We start from the raw sequence: 25,979 nt of genomic DNA, 5'->3' as shown, positions 1-25,979 counted from the left end.
ACAGATAGTTTGCCTACAACCTTCCTCCATCCTGGCACAACGGATTAATTTTATTATCTTCTCTGTAACAAACAGGGTTGCCTCAGACCTACCTCTGTCTTTGTACCCTAGAAGGCTAGTTTAACTGTTCAGTAACAAGAGAACAGTGAAGGCAAGTTCAAACTGTACTTATAACCTAAGGCCTAGACTCCAGAGTAAAGTGACTTTACAGTCTTCATGGTGAAACTCATCCAGGTGCCTAAAGGAGGGGCATTCTTAGGGAAATTTGTAAAATTGCTCTCTGTGTGAAGACAGATGGAGTTTGGAATAAATTCTTGTATATATTATCCTGATATTTCTTTGATGTGATGTTCAGTATGAGAGAGGCCAACTACTGTTTTAAAACCGAATTGAATGATAGTTTTCTTCTCTCCCTAACACTAGAAGCTATTTGACAAAATCCTGAAACTGAATATAGCTAGTCTGCTCTTCTGAGCTATAACTATAAATTCTTTCCTCTGTTTACTTAGTTTGCTAATTGGGGCACTACCAATTTACCCATGAAATTAAGACAAAAGGCTTTTACTTTTGTTCTTCCTACATAACAAAATTTTATGATTTCAGTTAAGTCCCTAAATGTCAGTATTTAATAGGTAAAATGTATGAATCCTACAGACACCTATGCCTGAGATTTGATGGGATCATATTATCAGGGAACTGGTTTCAGTGTCATAAAATAAAACCATCTGCTTTGTTGCCATCTTGGATTATGACATCAAGATGGAAGCAGTCTTGTGACTTGGCCTCCATCTTAGTTAATGTAACCATATAACATCAACCAGTAGTATAACAGTACCCAAAGAACTAACTAGTCCTAATGAGTCCTCACTTTGCACTTTGGTCATCTTTTTCTCCCTTCCCTCTTCCCCTCCAATAATCTCTCTCTCTCTCTCTCTCTCTCTCTCTCTCTCTCTCTCTCTCTCCCTTCTGGTTAATTAGGCAATACCAGACAATTTTTTGATCCAAAGTGGGCCCCACAAATTCTTGTGAGAATATTCTAAATAGAAGGACTCTGGCTAAGGTAAACAAAAAAACAAAAGAGAATCCTATAATCCTCATTCCCAGGGGATGAAGTAAGGCTGATTTCAGTAGTTTGCAAGGCCAAATACTACCTTCATTAACTGCCCCCAACTGTCAACTGCCTTCAGCAGAGAAATGGAGTTGTTGATAATTTGTATCAGCCTACATAAATTTGTAGAACCCAATGTATGGAACTACAATATAAAGTCTATATACTTCCCCTACAGTTACTCTCTTCGCTTCTCATTAGCAGACCAGTAGTTTGAGGCCATCAATAAACAATTCTATCTACCGATGGAACATCTTTACTTTTCCTTGGATTATATCATCCAACATGTTTTATTTTGTATTTTCTTACTATTCTCTGTTTTGTTTGAATCTTTGTGTTATAGTCAAATGAGATTAACAGTAGAAATTACCTAATATGAACACATATTTAGTTTTTCTAAAATTGTTCTCCTTTACTTTCTAAAATGGGTTTGGCTCATAAGTGGTGATACCCAGAGATATCTTCACAAAAAGAATGGTAAATGGAATGGGCAGAGGATTTTTATAGTCAGGTACTGAGAGAAAAAGCAGGGTTGATGTTTGGTTGTAAATTGAATAAGTAAGTAAATTTTAAGTAAACAATATATTTAATATTTCAAAGATAATTTAAATATCAGTTTTCACTATTCTTCACCTTATGACCAAGTCATAGTTTCCTGTTATATTTCAGATCCCACAAATTTTGCACTCAAATTTCTACTAGTGTAGTAAAGTGTCAGCAAAGGAATCATAGACTAATATCACAAATTTGGCACAATGAGAATGTGTCTCATTGGGTAAATCTGGTGTTCAGATTTGGATTTGTAGCTTTGGTAACAAAGATGAAACTTAGTTCAGGGTAATATAACAAAAAGATAAAAACTTCTCTGTTCTCTGCCAGTTAATGTATCCAAAAAGGAATAACCTTCAAAATGAGGACCTGAGGACCTCCCCAATGTGACAATTTATAGTAATATAAAATAATTATATTATTATATAATATATATGCATATATATATATATATACATGGATCATGATTTAAGTAGTAAATTACATTGCATTTTATGAAGCAAATGAACAAAATGGCAAGAGTAGCTAATTACTTATGGCTGACTTATTTACCAAGTCTTTGGTTGAATAATTAAATAACTATCTGTAATTATTTGGAATCAATGGTCTATAACACATTATGCTCCATCCATGAGGTTCATTCCATGTCAAAACTTTGTTTTTGTTTCCTTTTTTGCCCTTACAAAGTTTCACATTTCAGTTTTAAAATTCCGTATACTGAGAACTACATTTATATGTCAACTTACAGTCTAGGATAGACAGTGGCGTTTTTCATATTATCAGAACACAGAAAAATATTAAGTTACCTGGCTTTCTATATATTGTTACTGTTGAGACAAGGTCTCATTCTTCATAATTTTTTGAATTTTGTGTTTACTAGATGGAAATGTGAAGTCTGCATGAGACCACAAATGAGAAATAAAGGTAAACTATAGTAAAAATTAAAGCAGTATAGAAATCTACTAACCTTCAGGATCAAGAAGTTTTTCTATGCCTAACTGACATTTCGCAATGTTGAAGGCATGTTCCAGTCTTTGGGTGGCTGAGTGCTGTGAAACCACACTATTCCAATCAAACAGGTCTGGCCTGAAACAAACACATAAACACAAAAATATGAATATAAATTAATCCATAATGCACTATTAAATTCATTCCAATTCTGAATTGAGATATTTTTAATACCTCAAATTTATAAGAATTAATTGTGATTCTTATTACCCGTGGTAATGAGAAAGGCCCCTATATATATTTGAATGCTTATTCCTGAGTAAGTGACACTGTTTGGAAAGGACTAGGCAGTGTTATCTTCTTGGAATAAATGTAAAATAGATTTTGGAGGAACTGTGTCAGAGGAAATGGCTTTTGAGGTTTCAAAAGCACATGCCAGGCTAGGTCTCTTTCTGTCTCTTGCCTACAACTTTCAGATCAGATATGAGATCTCAGCTACCATTCCAGCATCATGCTTATCTGCTTTCTATCACTCCCCAACTTCCAACTTCACCTATATGAAGATCATGTATCAACCATTTGAAACTGTGAACAAACCTCCAATTAAAGTATTTTTCTTATAACAGTTACTCCTCACAGAAATAGGACAATAACTAGCATGGTCCCTCAAAAAACATTTTAATTTAAATAAATCACATTTTAACTTAGGACATTGACAGTTCACATGTTAAATAATGTAGAAATATCCTAAATTATGCTAGAATAAAGTTGGAAAAAATTTCATAAAATAAATGAAGAGAAAATTATTATAATTTATTATTCATAAAGATGTCACATTTTAAAATCTTAATATGGAATATGAACAGGTAACTCCTAATTTCTTAACCCAATATATTTCTTCATTGAACTGCAAATATATCCCTATCGAAAAACCAATCTTTTCATGTTTTCTCAACATAGTAAAACTACTGCACTCATGAACTCTCGTTGTAGCAATGGTTGCCTGCAGAAGATCTTCAAAAGACAAAGTCTATCTATATTTCAGCATAGATGGGAGAGTAACAAAAGAGCCTCCACCCCTAGCAGAATGCTATTGAAAAGTGAATGCTGATCCTGTGGGTTGATGTACATGTGTACATGAGGTAATTAATACCTGGTACAAGACTAGATGTTGACTATATCACAAGGAGAGGTATTCGGACGAGGCTAGAACTGAATTGGGGATCATATTGAAGCCCGCAAACGCACTATTACAAGCCAAAGTAATGTCAAGCCTAAGATTTGGAACTGCTTGTGGTACCCAGGTTATATCTGTTTCATTGTGTAAAAATATATATCTGGTAGTATGGGGCATATAGAACAGGCTAGACATGGGAAGAAGACATGAGGAGACTGCGTATGGATGGGACTGGTGCCAGCATAGCAGTACATACTCAGAAGGCTAGACCATGTAAGAGGACCCAGGAAGTCCGTATATGAAGTATGGTGTATATGTTTGAAAGGGTCTTGTGAGTAGATGTGGATAAGAACAATCCTGGCGAGAGCCTTGATGTTGGCTACACGACTTAATGGTTGGGCTAGGTGGGGCGACATATTTTAGACCCCAAAGAATCCTAAAGGTAGCTACTACAAGATACAGGCAGCAAGGCTAGGCTTGGGTACATAGGCTAGATATGGTGGGATATAGAAAAAGAAGTAAGCTTGACCTTGGAAGAAGACATGGGAAGTCTGCATAAGAAGGTTGGGTAGGCCAAGCTTGACCCTGGAAGAGGACATGGGAAGTCTGCATAAGAAGGTGGGGTAGGCAGAACAAAATGCCCTGTGGGTAGATGTGAGTAGCCTCCTGGTGGAAAGCTAGATGTTTGCTATCGCACAAGTTGGTAGATTATTGACATAGATACTGATATTCAAATACACCAATGTTACTTGGGAATGATTTTAAGGAGGACATTCACGTTACTAGCCAAAGATCAAGGGAGACATAGTGGACTAAACCATTGAGCAGGAGAAACTTAGGGAACAACTTAGAGAAGCAAATGCTGTAACATAAAGTAGATATGTGAAGAAGGACGTTATGGAAAAGTTATCTTGGGGTTGTTGAAGGGGAAGGCTCCTTCTAAAACTAGACTCTCTTTGCCTTCTTAATATCCATCTCTCCCTCCCTATGAGTGTCAGAAGTGGTATATTCCACTGTGGGCAGCTTCAGGAGGCTATCCGCGTGCATTACAGACATACTTTATGACGTTTGAGCACATGCTCGCCTACTATTGGCTGAGAATCTGGTGACGAAGCAGGCTTTAGAGCTGTGGCCTTCGCTGCTCTGGCAGTTGCTAAGACCTCTCGAAGGAGCAACACCTAAATCTTTTGGTAGCGAAAGTTACTGAGAAATCAAGGGATAGGTGGCGGACATGGACAACCCCACCTTAACTACTGACTCTGGGGAGCCGGCGAAGCCTATAATGCCTATTAGGACGAAGGCCGCCTGCAAATTTTACCCACCCAACCTTTTTTTGAACAAGGTAAGGTGACTCACCCTACCAGAGCTCCCTCGTTGATTTACTCTTGCCTGAAGTGACTAGCTTACCTGGCCTGGCCTAAACCCCCTTATCTAACTTCACCTGTTTGACAAAGACCCGTTTACTTGCTTATCCTTACTTCATTGTACATTAACTAACTCTTGTATCTTATCATTACAGGGTGCCAAGACCACCAAGCGAGGGAAACGCGCCCAGAGGGGCAAGAAGGATGCGGGAGATGTCGCTCAACCTGCTGCTAAGAAAACCAAGAAATCAACAGTGGCCGAGCCACCCGTGCTGAAAGAGTCACCCACAGCACCTGCAGCACCCGCAGCCGCAGCATCTGTGGCACCCGCAGCCGCAGCATCTGTGGCACCCGCAGCCGCAGCATCTGTGGCACCCGCAGCCGCAACATCTGTGGCACCCGCAGCCGCCGCAGCAGCCGCAGCAGCCGCAGCACCTGCAGCACCACCAGCAGAATCAGCAGCTCTGGCCGTAGAAGAGGTACCAGTGGCCAGGGTGGAGGAGGCACCGGTGGCCAAGGCGGAGGAGGCACCGGTGGCCAAGGCGGAGGAGGCACCGGTGGCCAAGGCGGAGGAGGCACCGGTGGCCAAGGTGGAGGAGGCACCGGTGGCCAAGGTGGAGGAGGCACCGGTGGCCAAGGCGGAGGAGGCACCGGTGGCCAAGGCGGAGGAGGCACCGGTTGCCAAGGCGGAGGAGGCACCGGTGGCCAAGGCGGAGGAGGCACCGGTGGCCAAGGTGGAGGAGGCACCGGTGGCCAAGGTGGAGGAGGCACCGGTGGCCAAGGTGGAGGAGGCACCGGTGGCCAAGGTGGAGGAGGCACCGGTGGCCAAGGTGGAGGAGGCACTGGTGGCCAAGGTGGAGGAGGCACTGGTGGCCAAGGTGGAGGAGGCACCAATGGCCATAGTGGAGGAGGCACTGGTAGCCGTAGCGGAGGATACACCAATGGCTATGGTGGAGGAGGCACTGGTTGCCATGGCGGAGGATACACCAATGGCCGTAGTGGAGGAGGCACTGGTAGCCGTAGCGGAGGATACACCAATGGCCATAGTGGAGGAGGCACTGGTAGCTGTGGCGGAGGATACACCAATGGCTATGGTGGAGGAGCCACCAGTAGCCGAAGAGAAGGCAGTGGGGAAGCCCCTCGAAGAGGAACCGAATGTCGAAGCAGTCACTTCAACAACTACTGCTCTGGTCGAGGCAGATAGCCAATAAGATGGCTATCTAAATGCTGGGAATTCCCAGATCCCCCAAAAATAAAATTTAAAATTACATTCATGTTAAAAATAAACTGATTTTAATTTGAAAATATGTTTGTTTTGAGTCACTAATGGGGTAACTAGGGAGGGGGAGGGGAAATGGTGGGTATATAGCAAGAGAGGGAGTTTGGGACTTTGGGTGGGTAGCAACCATGAAGGGAGGGGGAGACAAAGGAGGGACTTAGGGTGGGTAGCAACCATGAAGGGAGGGGGAGACAAAGGAGGGACTTCCGGTGGGTAGCAACCATGAAGGGAGGGGGAGACAAAGGAGGGACTTCCGGTGGGTAGCAACCATGAAGGGAGGGGGAGACAAAGGAGGGACTTCCGGTGGGTAGCAACCATGAAGGGAGGGGGAGACAAAGGAGGGACTTCCGGTGGGTAGCAACCATGAAGGGAGGGGGAGACAAAGGAGGGACTTCCGGTGGGTAGCAACCATGAAGAGAGGGGGACACAAGGGAGGGACTTAGGGTGGGTGGCAACTATGGAGGGGAGGGAGAGACAAGAAAGGGACTTAGGGTGGGTGACAACCATGGAGGGAGGGGGAGACAAAGGAGGGACTTAGGGTGGGGGACAACCATGGAGGGAGGGAGAGTCCAGGAAGGGACTTCCGGTGGGTGGCAACCATGGAGGGAGGGAGGGAGGGTTCAGGGAGGGACTTCCGGTGAGTGGCAACCATGGAGGGAGGGAGAGACAAGGGAGGGACTTAGGGTGGGTGGCAACCATGGAGGGAGAGAGAGACAAGGGAGGGACTTAGGGTGGGTGGCAACCATGGAGGGAGAGAGAGACAAGGGAGGGACTTAGGGTAGGTGGAACCATGGAGGGAGGGGGAGTCCAGGAAGGGACTTCCGGTGGGTAGCAACCATGGAGGGAGGGAGGGAGGGTTCAGGGAGGGACTTCCGGTGGGTGGCAACCATGGAGGGAGGGAGAGACAAGCAAGGGACTTAGGGTGGGTGGCAACCATGGAGGGAGAGAGAGAAAAGGGAGGGACTTAGGGTGGGTGGCAACCATAGAGGGAGGGGGAGACAAAGGAGGGACTTAGGGTGGGGGGCAACCATGGAGGGAGGGAGAGTCCAGGAAGGGACTTCCGGTGGGTGGCAACCATGGAGGGAGGGAGGGAGGGTTCAGGGAGGGACTTCCGGTGGGTGGCAATCATGGAGGGAGGGAGAGACAAGGGAGGGACTAAGGGAAGGTGGAAACCATGAAGGGAGGGAGAGACAAGGGAGGGACTTAGGGAAGGTGGCAACCATGAAGGGAGGGAGAGACAAGGGAGGGACTTAGGGAAGGTGGCAACCATGAAGGGAGGGAGAGACAAGGGAGGGGCTTAGGGTGGGTGGCAACCATGGGGGGAGGGAAAAACAAGTGAGGGGCTTAGGGTGGGTGGCAACCATGGAGGGAGGGAGAGACAAGCTAGGGAGCTGCATTAGTTAGGTTGAGACAATGGACAGAGGCAGAGACAAGAAAAGGAATTAGAGACAAGGGAAGGGAATTAGACAGGGTAGAGACAAGGGAGGAAGTTAGGGACATAGAAGGGTTATAGTGTGGCTAGAGAAAAGGGAGGAAGGTAGAGACAAGAGAGGGACTTAGGGTGGGTAGAGACAAGGGAGGAAGGTAGAGACAAGAAAGGGTTATAGGGTGGGTATAGACAAGGGAGGAAGGTAGAGACAAGAGAGGGAGTTAGGGTAGGTGGAGACAATGGAGGAAGATAGGGACATGGAAGGGTTATTGGGTGGGTATAGACAAGGGAGGAAGGTAGAGACATGGAAGGGTTATAGGGTGGGTATAGACAAGGGAGGGAGGTAGAGACAAGGGAGGGACTTAGGGTAGGTGTAGACAAGAGAGGAAGGTAGGGACATGGAATGGTTATATGTTAGGTAGAGACAAGGGAGGAAGGTAGAGACAATGGAGGGAGGTAGAGAAATGGAAGGGTTATAGGTTAGGTAGAAAGAATGGAGGGAGGTAGAGACATGGAAGGGTTATAGGGTGGGTAGAGAGAAGGGAGAAAGGTAGAGACAAGGGAGGGACTTAGGGTGGGTAGAGACAAGGGAGGAAGGTAGAGACAAGAGAGGGACTTAGGGTGGGTAGAGACAAGGGAGGAAGGTAGAGACAAGAGAGGGACTTAGGGTGGGTATAGACAAGGGAGGAAGGTAGAGACAAGAAAGGGATATAGGGTGGGTATAGACAAGGGAGGAAGGTAGAGACAAGAGAGGGAGTTAGGGCAGGTGGAGACAATGGAGGAAGATAGGGACATGGAAGGGTTATTGGGTGGGTATAGACAAGGGAGGAAGGTAGAGACAAGAAAGGGATATAGGGTGGGTAGAGACAAGGGAGGAAGGTAGAGACATGGAAGGGTTATAGGGTGGGTATAGACAAGGGAGGAAGGTAGAGACAAGAGAGGGACTCAGGGTAGGTGGAGACAAGGGAGGAAGGTAGGGACATGGAAGGGTTATTGGGTGGGTATAGACAAGGGAGGAAGGTAGAGACAAGGGAGGGTTATAGGGTAGGTATAGACAAGGGAGGGAGGTAGAGACAAGGGAGGGACGTAGGGTAGGTGGAGACAAGAGAGGAAGGTAGGGACATGGAAGGGTTATTGGGTGGGTAGAGACAAGGGAGGAAGGTAGAGACAAGAGGGACTTAGGGTGGGTAGAGACAAGGGAGGAAGGTAGAGACAAGGGAGGGACTTAGGGTGGCTGGAGACAATGAAGGAAGGTAGAGATATGGAAGGCTTATATGTTGGGTAGAGACAAGGGAGGGAGGTAGAGACAAGAGAGGGACTTAGGGTAGGTGGAGACAAGCAAGGAAGGTAGAGACATGGAAGGGTTATAGGTTGGATATAGACAAGGGAGGAAGGTAGAGACAAGAGAGGGACTCAGGGTAGGTGGAGACAAGGGAGGAAGGTAGGGACATGGAAGGGTTATTGGGTGGGTATAGACAAGGGAGGAAGGTAGAGACAAGGGAGGGTTATAGGGTAGGTATAGACAAGGGAGGGAGGTAGAGACAAGGGAGGGACGTAGGGTAGGTGGAGACAAGAGAGGAAGGTAGGGACATGGAAGGGTTATAGGGTAGGTAGAGACAAGGGAGGGAGGTAGAGACATGGAAGGGTTATAGGTTGGGTAGAGATAAGGGAGGGACATAGGGTGGCTGGAGACAAGGGAGTAAGGTAGGGACATGGAAGTGTTATAGGGTGGGTAGAGACAAGGGAGGAAGGTAGAGACAAGAGAGAGAGTCAGGGTGGGTGGAGACAAAGGAGGAAGGTAGAGACATGGAAGGGTTATATGTTGGGTAGAGACAAGGGGGGGAAGGAGAGACAAGGGAGGGAGGTAGAGACATGGAAGGGTTATAGGTTGGGTAGAGATAAGGGAGGGATATATGGTGGCTGGAGACAAGGGAGGAAGGTAGGGACATGGAAGGGTTATAGGGTAGGTAGAGACAAGGGAGGGAGGTAGAGACAAGGGAGGGAGGTAGAGACAAGGGAGGGACTTAGGGTACATGGAGACAAGAGAGGAAGGTAGGGACATGGAAGGGTTATAGGGTAGGTATAGACAAGGGAGGGAGGTAGAGACAAGGGAGGGACTTAGGGTACATGGAGACAAGAGAGGAAGGTAGGGACATGGAAGGGTTATAGGGTAGGTATAGACAAGGGAGGGAGGTAGAGACAAGGGAGGGACTTAGGGTACATGGAGACAAGAGAGGAAGGTAGGGACATGGAAGGGTTATAGGGTAGGTATAGACAAGGGAGGGAGGTAGAGACAAGGGAGGGACTTAGGGTACATGGAGACAAGAGAGGAAGGTAGGGACATGGAAGGGTTATAGGGTAGGTATAGACAAGGGAGGGAGGTAGAGACAAGGGAGGGACTTAGGGTACATGGAGACAAGAGAGGAAGGTAGGGACATGGAAGGGTTATAGGGTAGGTAGAAACAAGGGAGGGAGGTAGACACATGGAAGGGTTATAGGTTGGGTAGAGATAAGGGAGGGACATAGGGTGGCTGGAGACAAGGGAGTAAGGTAGGGACATGGAAGTGTTATTGGGTGGGTAGAGACAAGGGAGGAAGGTAGAGACAAGAGAGGGTCAGGGTGGGTGGAGACAAAGGAGGAAGGTAGAGACATGGAAGGGTTATATGTTAGGTAGAGACAAGGGAGGGAGGGAGAGACAAGGGAGGGAGGTAGAGACATGGAAGGGTTATAGGGTGGGTAGAGACAAGGAAGGGAGATAGAGACAAGAGAGGGACTTAGGGTAGGTGGAGACAAGGGAGGGTTATAGGTTGGGTATAGACAAGGGAGGAAGGTAAAGACTAAGGAGGGACATGGAATAGATGGAGACAAGAGAGGAAGGAAGGGACATGGAAGGGTTATTCGGTGGGTAGAGACAAGGGAGGAAGGTAGAGACAAGAGAGGGTCAGGGTGGGTGGAGACAAAGGAGGAAGGTAGAGACATGGAAGGGTTATATGTTAGGTAGAGACAAGGGAGGGAGGGAGAGACAAGGGAGGGAGGTAGAGACATGGAAGGGTTATAGGGTGGGTAGAGACAAGGGAGGGAGGTAGAGACAAGAGAGGGACTTAGGGTAGGTGGAGACAAGAGAGGAAGGTAAGGACATGGAAGGGTTATAGGGTGGGTAGAGACAAGGGATGGAGGTAGAGACAAGGGAGGGACTTAGAATAGGTGGAGACAAGGGAGGAAGGTAGGGACATGGCAGGGTTATTGGGTGGGTAGAGAGAAGGGAGGAAAGTAGAGACAAGAGAGGGAATTAGGGTTGGTGGAGACAAGGGAGGAAGGTAGAGACAAGGGAGGGTTATAGGGTGGGTATAGACAAGGGAGGGATATAGAGACAAGAGAGGGACTTAGAGTAGGTGGAGACAAGGGAGGAATGTAGGGACATGGAAGGGTTATAGGGTGGGTATAGACAAGGGAGGAAGGTAGAAACATGGAAGGGTTATAGGTTGGGTAGAGACAAGGGAGGGAGGTAGAGAGAATGGAGGGAGGTAGAGACATGGAAGGGTTATAGGGTGGGTAGAGGGAATGGAGGGAGGTAGAGACATGGAAGGGTTATTGGGTGGATAGAGACAAGGGAGGAAGGTAGAGACAAGGGAGGGTTATAGGGTGGGTATAGACAAGGGAGGGTGGTATAGACAAAGGAGGGAAGTAGAGACATGGAAGGGTTATAGGGTTGGTAGAGAGAATGGAGGGAGGTAGAGACATGGAAGGGTTATTGGGTGGGTAGAGACAAAGGAGGAAGGTAGAGACATGGAAGGGTTATAGGGTAGGTAGAGACAAGGGAGGGAGGTAGAGAAAAGGGAGGGACTTAGAATAGGTGGAGACAAGAAAGGAAGGTAGGGACATGGAAGGGTTATTGGGTGTATAGAGACAAGGGAGGAAGGTAGAGACAAGAGAGGGACTTAGGGTAGGTGGAGACAAGGGAGGAAGGTAGAGATAAGGGAGGGTTATAGGGTGGGTATAGACAAGGGAGGTAGGTAGGGAGAGACAAGGGAGGGACTTAGAATAGGTGGAGGCAAGAGAGGAAGGTAGGGACATGGAATGGTTATTGGGTGGGTAGAGACAAGAAAGGAAGGTAGAGACAAGGGAGGGTTATAGGTTGGGTATAGACAAGGGAGGAAGGTAGAGACTAAGGAGGGACATGGAATAGATGGAGACAAGAGAGGAAGGAAGGGACATGGAAGGGTTATTCGGTGGGTAGAGACAAGGGAGGAAGGTAGAGACAAGAGAGGGTCAGGGTGGGTGGAGACAAAGGAGGAAGGTAGAGACATGGAAGGGTTATATGTTAGGTAGAGACAAGGGAGGGAGGGAGAGACAAGGGAGGGAGGTAGAGACATGGAAGGGTTATAGGGTGGGTAGAGACAAGGGAGGGAGGTAGAGACAAGAGAGAGACTTAGGGTAGGTGGAGACAAGGGAGGAAGGTAGGGACATGGAAGGGTTATAGAGTGGGTATAGACAAGGGAGGGGGGTAGAGGCATGGAAGGGTTATAGGTTGGGTAGAGATAAGGGAGGGACATATGGTGGCTGGAGACAAGAGAGGAAGGTAGGGACATGGAAGGGTTATTGGGTGGGTAGAGACAAAGGAGGGAGGTAGAGACAAGGGAGGGACTTAGGGTAGGTGGAGACAAGGGAGGAAGGTAGGGACATAGAAGGGTTATTGGGTGTGTAGAGACAAGGGAGGAAGGTAGAGACAAGAGAGGGAGTTAGGGTTGGTAGAGACAAGGGAGGAAGGTAGAGACAAGGGAGAGTTATAGGGTGGGAATAGACAAGGGAGGGAGGTAGAGACAAGAGAGGGACTTAGAATAGGTGGAGACAAGAGAGGAATGTAGGGACATGGAAGGGTTATAGGTTGGGTAGAGACAAGGGAGGGAGGTAGAGACATGGAAGTATTATAGGGTGGGTAGAGAGAATGGAGGAAGGTAGGGACAAGAGACGGAGTTAGGGTAGGTGGAGACAATGGAGGAAGATAGGGACATGGAAGGGTTATTGGGTGGGTATAGACAAGGGAGGAAGGTAGAGACAAGGGAGGGTTATAGGGTGGGTATAGACAAGGGAGGGAGGTAGAGACAAGGGAGGGACTTAGAATAGGTAGAGACAAGAGAGGAAGGTAGGGACATTGAAGGGTTATTGGGTGGGTAGAGACAAGGGAGGAAGGTAGTGACAAGAGAGGGAGGTACAGAGAAGTGAGGGAGGTAGAGACAATGGAGCCAGTTAGGGTGGTAGAGATGAGGGAGTTAGAGTAGATCCATTACAATGGAGGGAGTTTTTGTGGTTTCAGAAAAGAGAGGGATTTTTTTTTTTTGGTACATAATAAGAGAGTGATTTGTTTCACTAGATTTTGGAGGCAGACAATCAGTATGTGTTGGCAATTGAAAAGAGAAGATTTTACATAGAATTTCTTATCCAATGGTTGTAAGGGTCACCCAAGTGACATAGTTTTTTATTTGACATAGCAGGGCCTTTGCGAGGGAATATGGCTTAGTAGGTATTTTAGGAACTGTATCGATGGATGCCAGGCAAGGTATTTTGTTGGGTATATGAGGAAGAAGAAAATGTGGATACTCATATGACAAAGAAGGTGCTTTGGTCTCTCACACTTGAGGCCCATAGTAGGAACTGATAGAAACATGGACAGAACTGTGGTCAAGCACTGAAGGCAACTTTCTTCTTTTTGTCTTATCTCATAGATAAGGATAAAGAATCCTGGGTACCTCCACCTATCTGTTTCACTAGATCAGAGCAAAATTTAAGGTTGTGGATTACCCCAACGTATCTGAGGCCACACAATATTGTGTAAGTGAGAGCACCAGTGTACTATTTTATCATAGAGAAAGAATACCTGTTAGATCCATGTCTCCTAATGCTGCTTTTATACTCTACCCCATAACTAAGGAAAGTCCTTCAGGATAACCGAAAACATTGGCATATTAAAATATACCAGTCACATCTCAGAGAAAGTATTTATAATAAGATGTAACAAAGATAACATTGATTATCCTTCATAAAAAAATGGGGTTGAACTGGGTCTTCAGGGTGGGCTTTTTCTACAATAGCCCTAACAAAAATGAGGGTTTATTAAAGAGACACTTGTATCTCTCAATCTATCTTACTAGTGGAACAACAGACTTCAAAGAAAGGATAAGTTTCACAGAAATCTCATGCTGGGTGAAGGAAAAGGCTCCAGACAAAGGGACAATTTGAACAACTGTCTAACCACCTTGACAGATAAGACTAATAATCACACAGTGATGAATCAGTTGATGGTGGATAGAAGTCACATCATGATCACAAATGCTAGATGTGAGTATCCCTGACCCTCTATATTTAAATTTTAGTCTTATATCAAAGCATCATAATGTACACTAGAGACTTCAGAGAGTTGATGTATCTCTTTATTATACCTGTTTCCAATGTGGCTACATTTAATAGGTCTCTTCAGGTTACTGCTGTTAATTTGGATCTTTCAATGATCTTATTGAGGATAGGTAACTGAACTCTGGGTATAGGGTGTGATACAGAGTTACCTAACACATTCAATGTTGTCAATAAATATTGTCTGAAAATATAACCTATTATTTTGTTCTAAAGTTACCCATACTTGTATAACAAGCATAACAGTTTGTTAATTTACAGTATATTTGTTACAGTTTCTATTGCTTTGATAAAATATCATGACCAAGAGTAACTTAGGGAGAAAAAGGTTTGTTTTGCTTATACTTCTATACCATAGTCCATCAATGAAAGGAAGTCAGTGTAGGACAGGGCAAAAACCTAGAGGCAGGAACTTGATGCAGAGGCCATGAGGGAGTGATGTTTAATGGCTTGTTCCTCGTTACATGCCCAGACTATTTTCTTATTGCTATCAAGACAAATAGGCCAGGGGTAGTGTTACCTACAGTGAGACTGACCCCTCCACACAATCAATAAATCAAGAATCAATTAATAAAACACTACATAAGCTTGCCAACAGGCCAATTTGATGAAATATTTTCTCAATAGAAGTTCCCTTTTCTCAAATGACATAAAATAAGCTAGCACACACAGCCCAAAATACCTATCTTTTCAAAAGAGATTCATTAAGAATGTTTTTGTCATAAGACTAATATGGTAACAAGATGAGTTGGGGAAAGGGGGAAAGGAAGTAATGATAAATGCAGTGATTTCTTCATCCATAATATTAGGTTGTCATTTCTAATCTTGATTTTAAAGAGGTGCTTTAATATAACATAAACACAAAAGTAATTAGACATTAATACAAGTAATAAAACTTGAAAGAGATGTAATAAGATATGGGGTATGTATAGTAAAAAATTTATACATATATCTCCAGCTTGTAGGAAAGGAAAATATATGAAACATATTACTATGTGTCTGATCCTATTATAAAGCTGGGGTAAGGAAGATGTTCTAAAGAGGTTCAGTTATGCTCCTCATTTTAGCATAACTTATATACCAAAAGTTATACCAAAAGGCTAATAATTTCTTTTTCATATGGTAAAAACATATGATGAAAGAAGTTGGAAGCTAAAGTTCAATTCCAAAGAAGATTGAGCTTATAAACAAAGGACTCCTGCCTAATGAGCTGAACCTCTCATGCCACAGAACACCATTCTTTTCATTTTCAAAATCTGATATCATTAAATTATCAGTTTTCCCTTGGCCAGAATGAATACCTCAGATGAGAATAGGATCAACATGGGACCAAGTTATTCATGAAATAGCCAACCTTTCTCACCCATTTATTTTAAATTTTGTCTCACTGCTGTCTATAAATTATGAGATATCCACAGGCATTGTGGGCTGAAAATTATATACAAACACAGAGTAAAAATTTAAATAAAATGATTTAACCTTACAATTTTTTGGTTTTTTTAATGGTTGGTTGTTAGTGATATATGTTTAATGTTTCTTAATTCTTTGAGTATACCATTTGTGGATATTTTGCCCATAACCACTCTCCACTCCTCCTCTTAACTCCTTCCAGATCCAACTCCAAACCCTCTATGCACTTGTCTTTTTCTTGTAATAACTACCCAGTCCAGTATGTGCTAATCAAATACTCATGAGTGTGTGAGATTCACTTGAGCATGGTTGACTTTCTTGAGGCAACACTCTTGAAGTAAATTGACTCTTATTCCCTGTCTTAGTTACTATTCTATTGCTGTGAGAAGACACCATATCTAAGGCAACTGTTATAAAAGAAAGGATTTAGTTGGGAGCTTGATTACATTTTTAAGAGTCTTAATGGCAGGATGCAGGCAGACATATGGTACCAGCCCAATAGATAAGAACTTAAATACTAATCCACAGACAGGAGGCAGAGAAAGACTGGGCCTGGTGTGGCCCCAAAATTCACACTCAGTGACATACTTTATCCAACAAGGCCACACCCACTTAATCTTTTCCAAATAGTTGTACTAAGTTCAAGTGACTAAGCATATGAGTGTATGGCTTCCTCTCTCATTCTAACCACCATACTTCCCTAGAAGCTCACCAACTGTCAGTAGTTTGTCAGTTAGAGATGAAAACTCCTGAGCCTCTTTCCCAGTGCATACTGGATTAATATTATGCAGGTCTTATGCATGCCACCACAGGTAGGAGGAATTTCTGAAAACAATGTAACTGTCATGTCTGGAAGAGGCTATTTCAATTTGTCTTCTCCATTCTTTGGCACTTAAAAAATTTTTAAAATGTTCTTAGCAATAGTTGCTGAGCCTTGAGAACAGATGTACCTATTTCAAATATCCTTAGTTTTACTAAAGCTTTTCTGTGCTTTATTTTCCCACAAAGATTGACATTTCCTTCCTCATCAGTTAATCAGTTCAGTTATCAAAACTAGGAATGAAGATGATGAATATTATTACAGGTTAAAAGAATGGGCTCTGAATCTAACACATAATATTATAATCTGTCAGAAAATTTAAAAGAAATCAAGCAAGCAACATTTGGTAAAGAAACTATTAAAAATCAATTCGAATGAGTCTTTTAGTATCACTGTACAACATAAATATGACCTCCTAAGAAAGATTTCCATTTCAAAATTTTTAGAAAGACTGTAAAATCTATCCAAAACATGAAGGACTTCACAATGGTTTTTCTAGCCAATATCTACACTCATTCTCAAGCGTGTTTCCCTTCTAATTCTTCAAATATTTTTTATTGCCAATTCTCACTCTTACCTCTTAGAAATATGCAATATTACTTATCCCTTAGGAATGTACAACTTTACTCTGCAATATAGTCTGTTTATTTTATCTATTTCACATTGCATGCCTCCTCTGGATTCTTTCAGGGGAGATGACTCAAATCATAGATGTATATGGAGACAAAAAGAGATTATAACAAAAATGTTAGACATTTTAATCTAGTTATGATTGGATTTCTTTCATTTTCATAATGGTAAAACATGGGCTGCTCTGTTTTTGGGTTCAGTTTACATAAATAACTATATCTTACTTTTAGAAACTAGATATAACTTCCCCGGCCCCAGTACCTGTGTTAGCATTATATCCACTCACTAGCTTCACAGCTATTGACATGCCTCTGAAAAATGTGCCTGTGCATCTGTATTACCTTACAGACTCACAATGTTCGTGTACTTCTCATTTCCTCAAGTGAGGTTGGTTGCTAGACTCCCAAAACATCAGGGACATCAGAGGGTGACTAGGGGCCACATATTCCCCCATTTACCTATTTAATGGACAAATCTCAACTAGATATGCTTCTCTTCCCTAAATTCCCCACATCCACAGATCTCCAATTTCCTTCCTAAGAATTATCTTCCTCTGTGGCCTATTGGAGAATCAAAGAGAGCATCTCAAGTATCATGTTGTAGCACCTTTCTTCTTCTTCTGAGATGTCTAAAAATAGCCTAATGGGCAACAATACTCTTCATAAGCCCTCCCATGCTGTTGTATATTTGTTAGTCTCCCTTCTTATGGTGTTAATAGCTTGTCTAATAAACTTGCTACTCTGGGGCTGGCTCAGAGGTTGAGAGCACTAACTGCTCTTCCAGAGGTCTTGAGTTCAATCCCCAGCAACCACATGGTAGCTCACAACCATCTGTAATGGGATCTGATGCTCTGTTCTGGTGTGTCTGAAGAGAGTAATAGTGTTCTCATACACATAAAATAAATCTTAAAAAACTGCTACCCAAGAAGATAATTCCCATCAATGATCCCCTTGAAGACAAACCCAACCCATTCATTTTTCATTTAAACCTTCCATTAGTATTTGTACTTCTGTAGTTGGCTAATGAATTACTTTTTGTTTCCTAATTTGGGAAAAATATGCCTTAGTTCTCTCACTCTTTCTTTCCACATGTTAACTTGAAACAAGAATAATTTTAAAGGACCAGTAGGCCTGTATTTACATGTAATTAAGGTAATGAGTTTCCTCTGTCAGACTAAAAACATAGTGACCTCAACTAATGAACTCTACTGTGAATTAAGAACTTGACTTGGATAGTATATCGTGAATAATGGGTCTAGTAGGGAATTTAGAAGTTTCTCTATGAATATTAACATCTGAGACATTGTATCCAAGATGAATGATTTTTTTGACTTATTCTACTTTTTTACATACACTCACAGGAAGAAATGTATTGCTAGATTTGAGAGATATAACTATATTTTTGCTATATAATAAATGCAAATTTAAAGGAAGAAAAGAAAGACAGAAACAAGAAAAGGAAGGAAGGAACAAATGAAAGAATGAAGAGAAATAAAGGAAGGAAGGAATGACTCTTTCTCCTTGATGAAACTGACAAAGGAAAAGTCCAGACTCAGGCAATTACATGCTAATCTTAGTCATCAGGAAGATTATATACCTTGGTCTCTGCCAATAAAAGTAACTCAAGGGCCAAGCAGTATATCTGGGAATGCTACACCTGCTTCACCATAAACATGTGGACGTTAGTATTCACTAGTCAACAACTTTGTCCTAATTAACTGAAGTCATCAAGGAATCAGATAGGGCATGTTCCTTTGAATTGTTAGGCTCCTGAATAAAAAAGTTAGTTTTGAATTATTTAAACTTGATTTCATTGAAAATTTGTGTCTCACGTCATTCAGAATCAGGGCACATTTTATCACTGAGCTTTTAAATAAAGAGATTAAGGTTAACTTGGTCTTATACATTATAAAGACAAAGTTCAAATGATTTGTCAGACAGAATGGCCACTAACTGACAACTGCTGAAGTCTAATGAAAACTCTATTGTGAGTTTATAATGCTTCACTCTGGTCATACAGAAGTATGCTGTAACAGATATCTTCTTTAAAGTAAGCATTCTTGTAGACAGATAAATTTATTCATTATACTTGTAATTTTGGAAGTAAATTACAAAATATTGTCATTTTGAATTGAGATTTCACTCTTGGCCTATTATGTATAGGCACTTGTTGTCTATAAACTATAGAAGATGAAAATGGAACAAGCTAAAACAGAGGAAACAGAGTCAGAAACAGAGGTATTGATTAAAAGAACAAAGCTTTATTCCATGACATGAATTCTGCTGGCTCCTTTCTTGGTGTAAATAAACAGGTAAATTAATATTATGCTAGTTCCCAGAGTACTGGAAAGAAAACCTGTTAGCTAACAAGGACTAGCTATTGTGATTGCCAGGGAGAACAATCAGAGCTAACCAAAATGTACTGTTTAAAATGATCTCATTTATACTCTAGATACTAATCCCTACTTAATGAGTTTCTGGGGAAGATTTTTCTATAACTCTTTGGACTTCCATTTCAAAGGATTGACTCTTTCTTTTTACCATATACAAGCTTTTCACTTCCATGAACTCCCACTTGTGCTAAAAAAGATCGGGTAGAAATATTGTGACTCACAGAGGTCAAGGAGAACAGAAACATATCAGTGAGATGAAGACTTAACTAGATCAGTGTACCCATGAACAGCCTTTTTAGGGATAGTACCTACACAATATCAACCACTGAATAGTTCAGAGTATATTAGGAATGGATAAAAATAAATCCAGTCAGTAGCCAAGACATATAGATAGTTGATGGTGGTTGGCTGCCTTTTCATGGACAGTACCTGTGCAATATCAGTCAGTGAATTCTGAAGTATGCATTGGGGTGGATCAAATGTTCTAGTCTGTAGCCAAGACCTATTCACAATTGATGGTGGTTAGAGGGTAGAATCAATTTTCTATAAAGATGTGGGAACTCATAGGTTCTTTATTCTCCAGGAGATGATAAAATATTCAAGCACATGTGGGAGCACTAAATAAATAACAGGCCTAGATGAAATGAAAATGATCTAAAAACATCCTCCTGCCCCATTTTGAAAATCCAACTACTAAAAAGAATGGGCTCCAACAAACAGAAATTTCCCTAGGAATAATGACCCAAGCAAAGGGAAACCTATTTCCATGAACAAGATTTTATCAAATCCTAACAATTAGTCAAGACACCTTACAGGATTAATAAAACACGACTCCTGTTGAATTGGAGCACATTTTGAACAGGACTCCTATTTATATGTCCATATCTTTGGCTCTCGTTTTAAACCGTAATATCAGTTTAGGAACCCGAAGGTTGACAAGGAAAGTCCAGTACCTTTTCTTCCCTATTCCCAATGTGGCCATATGAAATAAACACTTTTTTTCTACTGTTAATTGTATGCTTTCAGTTAATATGTTGGCATTTTATGTCTACACCTGGTTTGTGTAACAGGATGAGTCCAGTAGTTCAAAAGCAACTGAAAAAGTAGGCAAAGATATGAAGTCATGAGTGAAACACAGAGAAGATATGTGAGAAGTTGGAGAGGAGATGGGGTAGGGAAGGGCCCAAATTGAGAGACTAGGAGTCAGACAGACTCCCTGGTAGGCAGAGATAGGGAAAGAGGCCAAGCCGAGGTCAGAAAGGTGCCTCACGGCTGTTTCCTAATCTTTATCCTTGCTATCAATTAAGATTTATCAAGGCCCAATAGATAGAGCAAAATTCCTCTAGGGACCTGACCCTTGATACTCCCCTCATCTACCCTTGATCAGGTGATGTCAGTTAAGAGCAAACAGTATTCTCAATCCCATAACAGCAGTGAATGTGAACTCCAAGTTAGGTCTGAGAGACTAGGTATTAGAGAGAATACCTGTAGGTTCACAGATAGGTAGAGAAACCAAGACAAAGTAATAAATGCGGCAACTTCACTAAATGGCTACTCCTTCACCATCCTGACTTGAAATAAAAGACTAAGGGTTCAAATTAACTGTCAATGCTTTCAGCCAGGAAGCATCTTGCTGATGGAATGACTCCATAAGTTTAAGGTTAGACAGGAATTGTCTAGAACAGACACTACTCAATCAACCATCCTACTTGTCTTAAAACAGAAGAACCTAAATAAGAGGAGGGAAACTCATAGAGGCTTTCAAATGGCAGTCCTTAACATGTGATTGCATTTCCAGATTCTGAGTCTCCCCTGTGCTTTGCAGAGCCTTATTTTCTCTGTGTACTTCCTGCATGAGTGTGATTCTCATTCCCAGGAAATACCTTTTCTTTCACTATTGTGTCCCTGCTGCTGCATATTGTGCTTAAAAAGTTCTTGTCTTATATTTTTTTTAAATGACAGACAATAAAAACAGTCATGAACCCTAGACTGAGACAAGTTCTGGGTTATTTTTGTTATCATCTAGAATATCTCTTGGAAATCCCCAAACTCATCAGATCACCAATCAGGCTAAAACTTAAGGCAACAGAAGTTGAAACTTGATGGGTAAGTTGCCTATACCCTTCCTCCATCCTAGCACAGGGGGTTAATTTTATGTTCTTCTTATTAACAAAGAGGGTCTCCTCAGAGATACCTCTTGTTTTGTACCTTAGGTAGTCAGTTTAACTGTTCAGCAACCATAGACAGGTGAAGAAATTTCAAACTATACTAATATCCTAAAGCATAGACTCTATAGTAAAAGTGATCAAGGTCTGTTCATGGTGAAATCTGATCCAGGGGCCTAAAGGATAGGTATTCTTAGTGAAAATTGTGTAGTTGTTCTCTTTGTGGAGATAGACAGACTATTGAATTATTTTTGTGTGTGTTTTATCCTGACATTTTCTCAATGTTCAATGTGAGATAGGCCAACTACTGTTTTGAAATACAATTTAATGACACACTTCTCACTTTCTCCCTAGAAGCTATTTGATAATCCTGAAACTGAAGCAAAGACAATGAATTACTTTTATTTATTTATTTTGCTATTTGGGGCCCTAACCACTTACCCACTAAGGCCATAAAAATGCTTTTACAAACTTTATCCATACAAACTATCAAAAGTCTCTGCTCTTAAAAAAAAACTATAAATGGCTCTATTTAATAGATAAGATGTGTGAATCCACAAGAGACATGTGCCTTGTAGGTAATGAGCTCACATTATCAGGGAGTTGGGTTCACTGTGAGCAAAATGTAACCATCTGCTTTGTTACCATCTTGGATTACGACCTCATCAAGATGGAAGAAGTCTTGTGACTTAACCTCCATCTTGGTTAATATAACCACATAACTTCAAACAACTGTAACTCTACCCAACAAAATATCTAGTCCTAATGAGTCTTCCCTCTGGTTATATTTCTCTCTCTGGTATTCATTCTCTCTCTCTCTCTCTCTCTCTCTCTCTCTCTCTCTCTTCCTCTCCACTCTGATCAATTATACAACAACATTTATTCCTATGATCCCAAGGGAGCCCCCAAAATTATTGTTACCTTGAGAATATACTAAATATAAGGACTCTTGCTAAGGTAAACAGAAAGCTTGTTATTGGGCAAAGGATAGCCTGTATTCAGCATTCCTAGAGGATGTACTAAGGCTGATTTCTGTTTTTCAGGCAAACCACTATCTCCATTAACTTCCCTCAATAGTCAACTGCCTTGGACAGAGGTATGGAGTTGTTGATAAATCTTAACAGCGTGCATCAATTCACAGAACTCCATAGGGGTAACTACAGTATGAGCTCTACGTATGTCCCCACAGTTACTGTTTAATATTCTCATAGGCAGACCAGTAGTTTGAAGCCATCAATAATCTTTAGTATCTGCCCATGGAGTGTCTTTTTCTACCTTTAATTATATCATCAACGATTTTTTGTTTTTTTTTTTTTCATATTATTTTGTCTTCTGTTTGAATCTTTCATTTACAGTCAAAAGCGATTAACAAAAAAAATGACTTAATATGACCACATACTGAGTTCTTCTAGAATTTCATTCCCCTTTACTTTACTTTCTAAACTATCTAGATGACAGGTAGTTTATCATTATCAGTTTTGAGGTTGATTCAACTTTAATAGGTTCTGTGGATAAGGTTAGGAGGGTACCAGTTTGCCTTCAATCTCATTCTGTCCTAAGTAAGAGACTTGAGGGAGCTAGTGTCTGCCTTTCAGAAACCTGATTCTCTAACAGTTATTTGAAGAGGCTAGGAATGAAGGAAAGAGTTCATGTCAAGTTTTCCTAAGAGGCCTTCAGTGAGCCAATATCTACCTCTCAGAATCCATGTTGACCTAACATGATTTTTCTTTTGGAGGATGTCAGGAGTAAAATAATGTGCTCTCTAACATAGTCTATCCTACAGAGGCATGAAAGGATTTAACATCTTCTTAATCCATGTTGATATAACCTTGATCTGTCCTAATGAGGAGTATAGGGAAATCTATTGAAACTCCACCTCTGTTTGTCTTAATTAGGAAGCATATTTGGAAATATTATCTATCTTTGAGAACACATATTATCTTACCTTAATCTATACTATGAAGGAATATAGGATAGGAGTGATGAGGTACTGTCCTGTCAAACTCATTCTGTCTTGCAAAGGAAGACTGGAGAATACTCATGTTTGCCTGAAAGTTCATATCATTCTAACTTGACATTTCCTACAGGAGAGGCTAGGTGTGAACTAGAGGACTCTCCACCTCAATATACTCTATGAAGGATGAATGAAGGGAACTAATGTTTTTGCTACCAAAGTCAAGGAAGACTGGAGCAAATCCCTGTGATTAGGATTTAACAAGATAATTTCACCCAGGAATTCAGAAAATTTGCCTATTCAGGAACAGTACCTGCACAGTATCAACCATTGAATAGTTCAGTGTGTATTGGGGTTGGATCATAAGTTCCAGTCTGTAACCAAGACATATTGACAGTCGTTGGTGGTTTGTGGATAGAGTTGATTCTCTATATGTAGTAACTCATAGGTTTTTCTTGGTCCAGTAGATGATAAAATTTCAAAAGGCACTTGGGAGCACTAAATGTGTAACAGGATTGGATGCTCTAAAAAGATCCTCCTGTCTCATTTTGAAAATTCAACTATTGAAAGAGTTGGCTCCAAGAAATGAGAATTTCCCTAGGCATCTCATGCTAAAAGAGAAAAAAAGTGGCCCACACAGATTTTCCTGAACAAGATTTCATAAAATCCTAACAACTTGTCAAGACACCTTAGAGGATGAATAAAGGACAGTCCTCCAAGGCTTGGAACAGGACTCCTATTGCCATGTCTATATCCTAGGCTCTCTTTTAAAACTTTAATATCAGTTCAGGAAACCAAAGGTTACCTTAAGAGATTCAGTTCCTGTTCTTTTGTCTTCTTACTGTGGCTATCGAAATACTAACTTTTTTCTTTGTACATTTAATTCTATGCTTTCAGTTTATACATTGGCATTTTATGTCTAAACCTGATGTGGGCAACAGGATGAGTACAATAATTCAAAAACAACTGAAAAATAGGGAAAAATATGAAGTTGTGAATGGAACACAGAGGAGGTATATGAGAAATTGGAGTGGAGATAAGGTAGAAAAAGTCCCAAACTGAAAGACTAGAAGTCAGAGATACTCCCTGGTAGGCAGAAAGATAGGAAGAGAAGCAATGGCTAGGTTAGAAAAGTGATATCATTGTTGTCTCCTATTCTGCATCTTTGCTTTCAGTTAAGATTTATGAAGGCCCTATAGATGAACCCTCCTCTAGAGACCCTGACAGTTGACACTCCCCTCATCTACCCTTTGTCAGGTGATAACAGTTAAGAGCAGTCAGTTTTCTCAAGCCCATAACAGCCATAAAATTGGTCTGAGAGACTGTATTAGAGTCTCATTATTGGAATAGATAAGTGGTGAAGCCAAGACAAGGTAATACATGGGGCAAATTTACAAAATCACTCATCCTTTACCCTCCTGACATGAAATAAAAGACTAAGAATTAAAAACAACTGTATTTCCTGCCAGTATGTCTCCTGCTGGTGGACTAAATAAGTTTAGGCTAGAGCAGGATATATATACAGTATATACAACTCAGTCAAACATCCTAACTGTATAAAAACTGACCAATGCTAAATTATGGGAGAAGTACACCTACAAGCTTTCAAATGCCAGCCCTTGAGATGTGACTGGGTATCTAGCTTTCTGAGTCTCCCCTGAAATTTACAGAGGGACATTTTCTCTGTGTACTTCCTGCAAATGTGTGGTCCTTTTTACCAGGAGACACTTGTCTTTAAACTACTGTTTGTGTTTCATACTTCTGAGATGTCTCTGTTGCTGCATGTTGTGATTGAAGAATTCCTATCATATAATTCTTTAATTGACAGAAAAAATGAACTCAATCAAGACCCTAGCCTGAGTCATGTTCTGGGTCATTTTGGTTCTCACCTGGAATTTCTCTTTTGGATCACCAAACTCATCAGATCACAAAATTAGGTCAAACCTTAAGGCAATAGGAAATTTGACAGGTAAGTTGCCTATACCCTTACTCCATATTGGCACAGGTGGTGAATTTTATGTCCTTCTCTCTAAAACAGAGGGTTTCCTCAGTCCCAGTTCAGTCTTTGTGTCCTACGAAGCCAGTTTAACTGTACCATAGTAACTAGAGACATGTGAACATATCTTCAAATTGTACTATTTACCTAACACCTACACTCCATAATAATGTGACCTCATACTGTTCTTGGTGAAACTGACCCAGGGGCCTAAAGGAGGGGCACTCTTAGTGAAATTTGTAAAGTTGCTTTCTTGTTAGAGTCATTCTGTTGGATAAGTTCCTGTATACACTATCCTGATACTTCCTCAATGTTCAGTGTGAGAAAGAGCAACTACAATTTCAAAAAAT

The 25,979-nt window shown here is 41.8% G+C and overlaps 2 protein-coding genes across 2 annotated transcripts in view; one reads left to right on the top strand and one right to left on the bottom strand.

Annotated features, from left to right (window-relative positions):
- Positions 1-25,979, bottom strand: part of Dmd (dystrophin) — a 1,571,027-nt gene that overhangs the window by 1,485,914 nt on the left and 59,134 nt on the right. Inside the window, exon 2 of the mRNA XM_076918257.1 lies at positions 2,625-2,743. Coding sequence (XP_076774372.1) covers positions 2,625-2,743 — 119 coding nt within the window. The remainder of the gene's footprint in view (positions 1-2,624; positions 2,744-25,979) is intronic.
- On the top strand, positions 4,922-6,442 carry LOC117694209 (uncharacterized). The gene is made up of 2 exons (XM_034485069.2): positions 4,922-5,124; positions 5,302-6,442. The coding sequence occupies exons 1-2, from the start codon at positions 5,014-5,016 to the stop codon at positions 6,355-6,357; spliced, it is 1,167 nt and encodes a 388-aa protein (XP_034340960.1). The 5' UTR covers positions 4,922-5,013; the 3' UTR covers positions 6,358-6,442.

This window comes from Arvicanthis niloticus, chromosome X (genome assembly GCF_011762505.2).
Source record: "Arvicanthis niloticus isolate mArvNil1 chromosome X, mArvNil1.pat.X, whole genome shotgun sequence".
Taxonomy (NCBI): Eukaryota; Metazoa; Chordata; class Mammalia; order Rodentia; family Muridae; genus Arvicanthis; species Arvicanthis niloticus.
Note: the sequence above shows the minus strand (reverse complement) of the source record. Positions and strands in the feature narration are given on the sequence as shown.